Genomic DNA, 9,094 nt, shown 5'->3' on the forward strand with positions numbered 1-9,094 from the left:
TGCTGTACCTGCATGTTAACTTTCAGTGATTCGTGTACAAGGACACCCAGGTCCCTCTGAACACCAACATTTCCCAGTCTCTCACCATTTAAAAAATATTCTGCTTTTCTACTTTTCCTACCAAAGTGGATAATTTCACACTTCTCCACATTATATTCCATCTGCCATGTTCTTACCCACTCATTTAACCTGTCTATATCTCTCTGCAGCCTCTTTGAGTCCTTGTCACAGCTTACTTTCCCACCTAGCTTTGTATCGTCAGCAAACTTGGATACATTACACTCGGTCCCCTCATCTAAGTCATTGATGTAGATTGTAAACAGCTGAGGCCCAAGCACTGATCCTTGCGGTACCCCACTAGTTACAGCCTGCCAACCCGGAAATGACCCGTTTATTCCTACTCTCTGTTTTCTGTCCGTTAACTAATCCTCAAACCATGCTAACATATTACCCCCCCCCCCAACCCCATGAGCCCTAATTCTGACAACACATCAGAAGTAATTGATTGGATGTGAAGTACTTTGGGATATTGCCAGGATGTGACTACATGAATGCAGGTTTTCTTTCTTTCAGTCTGTATAAAATTGATAAGATGCATTCTTCATATTTCTGGTATCGCACGTAAACATTTCTGTGCCGCACCTAAAAGGAAAAACGATATAAAAACAATAGAAAGCCAATCTCCGCTCATTGACCTGAGTATCAACTATGAGCACTAGTTTCCCAAGAATCAGATATAAAGTTCTCAACACGGTTTGATGATATCTATGATATGTTGCAGCTTGATAATACTGAACAAAGGGCATTCATTTTATGTCTTCCAAGAATGTGCACTTTTTTTGAATAAAAGCCAGCACATTAGTACTTAAATCCTGTTGCTTGCAGTTACCATAATGAGCCTGTTTTTCTCACCCCTCTAAAGATTCGATGAATGAAAGGGGAACGATTGCTTGGATGAAGCCTGCTTGCTTTGGGCAGAATTCTGACACACAGACACAGACAAGCGTAAACAGCACCACCTTGGCCACGCGCATCAACCACTCCCATGTGGGACATCCTGTAAACAAGATTATTGATGGTGATGGAGTGAAATCTGAAGGCGCTGGTGCAAGGGCTGAAGATTCGGATGGGGACCTGAGTTTTGACGGATATATTTCTGAACTGCAATGTTGCCAGGGGCGGATGCGCACGGGGGTTTATCGGATGTCAGAACTGCCATCGCTGATCACAGTAAAGAGTGAGAGGAGCAAGACGCTAGAGGCACAACATAAGGCTACTTTTGTCTGAATCTAGGTCATACGTTCTTTAAAAAAAAGTCATAAAATGTTGGCTTCAAGTAATATTTGGAAAATTGGAATTAAAACAGTAATTAATTGCTAACAACTGGGCAATTAGTACTTACGATTTAGTCCCCCCACCCGCACCTCCAGCACTAGTTTAGGAACATTGAACAAAAATCACCCATTCTGTCCTTCCCTTGCGTAAAATCTAAAACTTTGAGAAATAAGAGCAGATAATGTTCGACTAAAACAGGAATAATTGTACTGATTCTAAAGTTTATGAATGTAGTAGATAGAAGTAGGCAAGTAAAATATTGACATGTTTTCTGCAGTAACTTATTTACACTAAGCAGCCAAGATTTTTTGATGCGGTAAAGCTATTACTTTGGGATAACTTTGACTAAATGTTAATGTAGAATGAGTGTGGCTTGCTTGTGTAAATCAAAGCTTTCGTTGATGCTTTTCCTTTGAGCATTTCTAACACCATATCCCTGGTGGGGGTTAGTTAAATTACTGAAAACAAATGCCTGATCCTCATTCGGGATATGTATATATATATAGAAAGGGAGGAGTAACTTCTACTGAATTGTCCTATAATTCGAAGCACAAAATATATGTTCTTTTTCTGGCATCTCTCGGAGGCCCCTCATTAGAGTGTTTTACATTTCAGGGGCTTGAGGATCGAGGCAGCCTGGTGGCAGATCTTTTCTATAGAGTTCCTCTGTATGTAATTTCATGATGTTTCATTCTAGTGCCATTCTTCTTCTTAGGCAGTCTCTCGGAACCGAGGATGACTTGCTTCCACACTAAAAATGAGTTCCCGGGTGACTGATGAGTCCAATGCGGGACCTACAGTCTCTGTCACAGGTGGGGCAGACGGTGGTTGAAGGGGCAGGTGGGTGGGGTGCTTGGGTTGACGTGCGCTCCTTGCGCTTGGCTTCCACTTGCTCCCGGCGAAGAGACTTGAGGTGTTCGGCGCCTTCTCAGATGCTTCTCCTCCACTTTGTGCGGTCCAGTGCCATTAGCAGTAAGTACACTGGCCTGTGGGCAGCGCTTCTCATTCATGATGTTACTGCAGTAGAATTCTATGGCCTAGAAATTCAGTCGCGTTTGCGCCCACTTATTGGCTATAGAGTGGTTTGCGCCGGAAGTTTGTTAGCGCCCGAAATTCAGTTGGTCCCTAACATCGGCGTTAGCCGGTAGCGCTGCGCCGGCACCGATGACGTCATCGGTGTGTGCAGCGCCCCGGTTCCAATGCTATTCCGTGCCGATGGCCAAATTCAGTTGCGGCCGCCTCGCCCGTAGCGGCCGCAAACAGCGTTTGAAAAATGGTGCCTTGCAGCTCCGAGAGGCCGGCGCATAAAGGTGGAGGGGCGGCCGGCCGCTTTCCCGGCGGCCGCCTGGCCGCACCTCCCTCCCCGGACTCCTGCACCACCCCCCCGCGGTATTGCTGTCTGACTCCCGCGAGCCCGGCACTTCTCCGTGGTGCCAGGCTCATTTGCCGGGGGAATCCAGCGGCGATCTAACGGCTGCAGGCAGCTCCTCCTTAAGAGAAGGAGGAGGCCTGCAGTACCCCAGCCTGCCGCACCGCATCGGGTGCCGCAGCGGCAGCTCGACGCCTGAAACTGACATTCATCGCCCCAAACGAGGCGGCCAAACCCTGCAATAGCGCCCGCCTCCGTCTTGGGGCGGCGCAACTGAATTTCAGGCGGGCGCTACGGGAATCCGGGCGAGCGCAAAATTTCGGGCACTAAAGACCTGGCGCGGCGATACCGAATTTTTAGCCCTATATATTTAAAGAAAAAGGTGTGCTTACAGGCTCCCTCCAGCTGCTCAACATAAGAAAAACCAGGGATCAGCCCACCAAAAACCTGTCCACCGGTAGTCAAGCTGTTCCACATCAGCTTCCAACAGGTTTCAACGCCTTTAATATCTGCATCTCTGCTACTGTTCTGAATTATTTTTCATTAATTTATGATTTCAGGTCCTATCACCGTGCTTATTTTAAAGTACGGTTCAGGATTTATCTCTTGGCTAGGCGACTGGCAAAAGAACCAGAGGGGAGATGACGAAAAACATTTTTTTTTTATGCCCACGTGGTTCTGATCTGGAATGCGCTGCCTGAAAGGGCGGTGGAAGCAGATTGAATACTAACTTTCAAAGGGAATTGGATAAATACTTGAAGGGAAAAAATTGGCAGGGCTATGGAGAAAGAGCAGGGGGGAGTGAGACTAATTGGAGCGCTCTTTCAAAGAGCCGGCACAGGCACAGTGGGCCGAATAGCCTCCTCCTGTGCTGTATTATTCTAGGTCACTTATTAATTTATATACTTCAGCTGCTCTTCCGTTAACAACCCCTTTTGTTTCTCTGGCGTTGAGATGGATGCCGGGAATTTCCATGGAGGTTCTCCCGCTCAGCCACCATGGAGGGAATTTTAACCTAAAAAACGGGCGGGTTTGGAGCGTGGGGGTAGTTAAATTGTTAAAAATCGGATTCCCGACCTGAACCCTGCCTCCGGTTTTAACAGAGACGGGACAAGGGGGGTGGATGGGACAGGGCGGGCAGCCAACCCGCTCCCAGGAGGCGGGACGTCAATTCCAATATTATAATGAGGCTGGAAGAACATAAGAAGTAGGAAGCCATTCGGCCCCTTGAGCCTGCTCCGCCATTCAGTAAGATCATGGCTGATCTACCTCAACTCCACTTTCCTGCACTCTCCCTATATCCCGTGATTCCCTTAGTGTCCAAAAATCTATCAATCTCTTTAGATCTATCGATCTAAAGCTTCTCCTTTAATCTCTAGTTTGTGTTTAACTGTAGCTGGTTGGGTTTTACACACTTCGTAAAACCCAGCAGTTACAGCAAGGCGGGGACTGCTGCATCCAAGAGGTAAATGCCTTTACACTTACCTCCTGGATCCAGGGTCCTTACCTAACACACTCTCCCCAATCGGAGAACCCCGTCTCGGGGCCTTCAATCGCCTTCCCGGACCCGCCCTCCCCCACCAATGATCCGTAGGCTGGCCTGATCCTCTGGTGACTGGCCCTGAGCTCCTCTTGCCTCCCCTCTCCCCAGATGATCACGAGGCCGGCCCCGATCTCTTGTCTCCTCCTCCGCCCCCGATGATCCTGAGGAAGCCACGATCCTCCGGAGGCTGGCCCTGAACTCGTCGCTCTCCACCACCCTACTCCACGCCTGATGATCCTGAGACCGGCCCGATCCTCTGGTAGCAAACCCCAATCTCTTGCCCTGTCCCTTGACGGCCTCGATCTCTTGCTCCACCCCCCCCAAACCTCCACCCTCCCGATCCTCCGGAGGGTGGCACCGGCCCTCACCCGATCCCTCCCTCCTTCCTCTGTGCGGCCTAGTGCCGCAGGCCTACTCACCCGCAGCCAGACAGCCCCTCCATCTGGCTGGCTGCGGGTGGGAAACAGTGGCCTCAGATGCAAATCAGGCCCTGCTGTTAAAGTCGGCAGGGCCTGCGGGAAACCTGGCCTCTCAGGTTTCCCGCCCGCATCAGAGCCCAACGGCCCCCGCCCCCCCCCCCCACCCCGCCTTCCCCATGAAAATCCAGCCCATACCTTTGGCGGAGGATTGGCAGAAACTCTATATTTATCCGGGGATTCCGTCGAAGTTATGGAGGTCGATGGGGGGGTGGTGGAACCCTCGAGGAAATCCCTGGCGCGGATTTTTTTAAACTCATTGCTATTTGAAGGAAGATTCATAATTTGATTCAACTGATTGTTGTTTGTGGGACCTTGCTGTGCGCAAATTGGCTCCCATGTTTGCCTACAAAACAACAGTGAGTATACTTCAAAAGTAATTAATTGGCTGTGAAGCTCTTTGGGATGTCTTCAGGATGTGAAAGGCGCTATATGAATGCAGGATCTTTCTTTCTTGCCTATCAGGCACCTGTCGAGACGCCAGAGATGCAAAAGAATGTCATAAAGGAGAAAGAAAGTCAGGCATTTCATCCTAGTTCTTCTGATCTGTGGCCTGAAACCTACAAACAGTTGCTGACCTCCAATAGTCCTCAGGAATTTGCAAACAGCTACGATTACCCACAGATTCCCACAGGGAGCACTTTGAGGAGTCGCCTTAAAGGGGTAGGCTAGGTCGGCGGCTAGGTCGCGCTCCAGACTTTAGGATACTTGTAAGAAATGCCACAGGAAGAGTAGATTTAAAAAACACTGTAACAATGGACAGCTCAAAGATCTCAACTAGTGTGCAGATAGATGCCTGCCATTCTAACATTAAGGGCCAATTCAGCGGGATATACTGCCCCTTTAACTGTGCTTTGTTTAATATATTCATTATAAACATTGCTATCTCATAAATAACCCAAAGATTTACATTCAAAAAAATTCAGTTCCAATGAAGAGAAAATAAAATCCACTCTAGTTTCTCAATACGCAAGGATCCTGTTGCAGTGCAATAGAAAGAATAATTGTGTAAAATATTTTGTCGTCATATATATATATATATATATAGATCTCTCTTTTTAATAAACCCTAGAAAATATTTGTACATGGGGGGAAAAAACAGTTCTTCTGTAACAAGTGCACAAACCCTACATAGATTCCGAATGCTTTTAGTCAGTCGTGGTAATTATGTGGTTAATTCATAGAAAATCTGTTGTAAAAATGTGTTTGACTGTAATTAGGGTCACTGGTTTATTGTGACTGTAAATCAATTCTGTTAATTTTATAGATATATATATATATATATGTATAAACAGGGAATGCTCCACAGGTCAGGCAGCATCTATGGAGAGAGAAACAGAGTTAACACTTTGGGTCGGTGACCTTTCTGTTTTAAATTACATGGGATTTTGGGGTTTTTAACTGGTGTTTTGGGGATCACACTCTGTGAATCCATCCATTTATAATCAGGGCCAGTGGTTTATGGTAACTGAATAAATCAAATTCCGTTTTCATTGAGGGGATATCTGGATGTTTTGCCGATCGCGTCCTAATACTCTGTGAAAACCAATGGCCTGGGCTATAATCGTGGACGGGTGTTAATGAGTGATTTAATGCTGCAGAGTTATGATACAGTGGGCTAGAAATTCGTCTTGGGCCCTGGCGAAAAGCGGGCGGGTATCGAATCGGCCGCCCGTTATACTCAGTGCCTGATATTCGGTTCCCTTGCAGTCAGTGGAACTGAACACCAGACGCTGCGTATCACGGGCGGCCGGTCCGATACCGTACGTTTTTCGCCACCGCCCGAGACGACTTTCAAGGCCTTAGTGTTTAAATGGTGGAAGTTCTCAGAAAATGTTTTTGTCACAAAAAATTAAATGATCGCGTCGGTACTGTGAAACCACCAGCTATCTGGTATTGTACAACTGGAAATTCTGAGTGCCTTTAGTGTTGCCCATTGGGAAATGGGAAGACAGCACTTCACCGCTACACTTGTCTCAATTCGGTGCTGCCCAGTTGTGCTTCCTACCTGCTTTTATGAGGCAAGGTGTATAGGACGACGCCTCACCAGCAGACTGATTGGGATCCACAAAATTAGTTACCTGCACCGGGCGCTTTAAGCCTGCTGCAACCACACTGTTGGTGAATATTCCAACTGCTGCACTGCTTGCTCCATGACGTGAGGTGGGAGGAGGCTCGTGTGGAGCATAAACACCGGTGTGGACCTGTTGGGCCGAATGGCCTGCTTCTGTGCTGTAAAAAAAATTACCGGATTTAAACCAGCATTGCAAATAATTCTAAATCCCGTTGGCTTCAAGCATAAACTTCAACTTTTGCGAGTTAACTTTTTTAGGCGGGGGTTCGGCTGGCTTGTTACCGAGAGCTGTCACTGTGCTGTTGCCTAATGTCTGGTACTAATAATGGTGCGATGTTTCCTCCCCACTCCAATCAGAGGGAGGCCTTTTTTATTTTCTAACTCGCAGCTCAGTGCTTCCTGACAACACACGTACAGGTAAGGAAGGTGAGAATAGAATAAAGCAGAGTAATTTATTTATTGTTGTAAGTTTTATTACATACAAATGGCCCAGTATCTCATGAAGAAATGTCCCTCCTTGTAGTGTCTTTCCTTGAGTGCAGTAAAGTTATCAACTCGTGAAACATTGCTGGTGCCTTAGAAGCTCTTGGTTAGGGAGGGGGAAATTCCCTTCAGTACAGAAGATTAAGGGGTGATCTAATTGAAGTGTTTAAGATGATTAAAGGATTTGATAGAGCGAAACCATCTCCTCTGGTGGGGGAGACCAGAACAAGGGAGCATAACCTTAAAATTGGAGCCAGATGGTCAGGGGTGGTGTCAGGAAGCACTTCTTCACACAAAGGCTAGTGGAAATCTGGAACTCGCTCCCCTACCAAACTGTTGAGTCAATTGAAAATTTCAAAACTGAGATTGATAGAGTTTTGTTGGGTATTAAAGGATATGGAGCAACGACGGGTAAATGGAGTTATGATACAGATCAGCCATGATCTAATTGAATGGCGGAACAGGCTCAAGGGACTCCTCCTGTCCCTGTGTAAAATCGGCCCGGGTTTCTGCTCCTGATCACTAGATAGTGGCTTGCTGGAGCTGAGCATGTTTGTGAATCGGTTTCCGCTGTGATGCCACCATAGTAGAATAGACTGCTTGCGGTGAAACTGTACCCTAACATGAGTCAGTGCTTTTTGGGGGTGAGAGGGGAGAGAAAAATTAGAAAGGATGATCATTTCAGAGACTACTATCCTTGAGCCTGTTCCGCCATTCAAACACATCATGGCTGATCTGCACCCCAACTCCATTTACCCGCCTTTGCTTCATATCCCCTTGCTACCCTTACCTAACATAAACGTGTCAACCTCAGTCTTAACAATTCCAATTGACCCAGCGCCCGCAGCCTTTAGAGCATTGGTTTACTGGGAGGATCTGAGCTGAGTGAGAAGAATCCCAGCTCCCATTGACAGGTCTACCTCTCTAGGTTCCATTCATAAGTCAGAGTGTCTGGTAATCATCAACAGTATTCTGGAGGACCACGGACCTGCCTGACTCAAGTATTGGATTATGGAATCTGGCACAGGGTTGACTTAGTTCCAATGCTCCATTGCCAGTGTACCATCTTGGAGTCAGCTCATAAAGGGCCTTGCAGTTCTGTCACATATAACGCACAGTGGGAATCTTCTGTCCCCACAGCCGCTATGAGATTTCAGAGTGTTCATTGGTGACAGGTATGGGGGAAATTATTGTATTACACTTAGGCGTTATTTGCACCATTCAAGCAGTAATGTGACAGGAGTGTTATATTCTGGTGCTGCACAGTAGTGGGTTTTTATGCTGATGCATCATACGAATGTTTTAGATATTAAATCCTGGCTAACTACTGCAAAGTTTGTATCACTAAAGACGGCAATGCGTCACCAACTTCCCTCACATCGGAAGCACAGTACATTAACTTGTAAAACTAAAACAGTTGTTATTTCCTTCCACTGACACCTTTAGAAGATGAATTGATCAGTAAGGAGATCTGAAATTTATGTAGTGATTCTTTCTTGTTGATTAGCCCAATGGGATTGTACTTCTTGTTCCAAGTTTCACCTTATTGTATTTCCACGATATTTTATATTAAAATTTAATCTTGCTGAACAGGCCTCTTTCCCTTCGTTTCCCTGAAGCCTGTTAGGAACCAAATATATTTTGCATCACATTGCAGCAACAACTTGTGGAGTTACCCAGAAAGATAACTGGCATCAATAGGTATGTATCACGGATTTGTTTTCCTCCACCTTTCACCAACTTTCTTCTGTAGCCTCTCTTCCCTGTGAGGCATTACTGTTCCAAGGCTGTCCGTCAACCCTAGTTACGAAGGT

General features: G+C 46.5%; 1 protein-coding gene across 1 annotated transcript in view; it reads left to right on the forward strand.

Annotated features, from left to right (window-relative positions):
• The window catches only part of rgs12b (regulator of G protein signaling 12b), a 335,452-nt gene extending 326,582 nt beyond the window's left edge, over positions 1-8,870 (forward strand). Inside the window, exon 18 of the mRNA XM_085975353.1 lies at positions 923-8,870. Within this exon, the coding sequence (XP_085831479.1) occupies positions 923-1,287 (365 nt within the window). The 3' untranslated portion in view covers positions 1,288-8,870. The remainder of the gene's footprint in view (positions 1-922) is intronic.
• Positions 8,871-9,094: the final 224 nt, after the last annotated feature.

This window comes from Somniosus microcephalus, chromosome 1 (genome assembly GCF_052327205.1).
Source record: "Somniosus microcephalus isolate GS21.2 chromosome 1, FLI_Smic_1.0, whole genome shotgun sequence".
Lineage (NCBI taxonomy): Eukaryota > Metazoa > Chordata > Chondrichthyes > Squaliformes > Somniosidae > Somniosus > Somniosus microcephalus.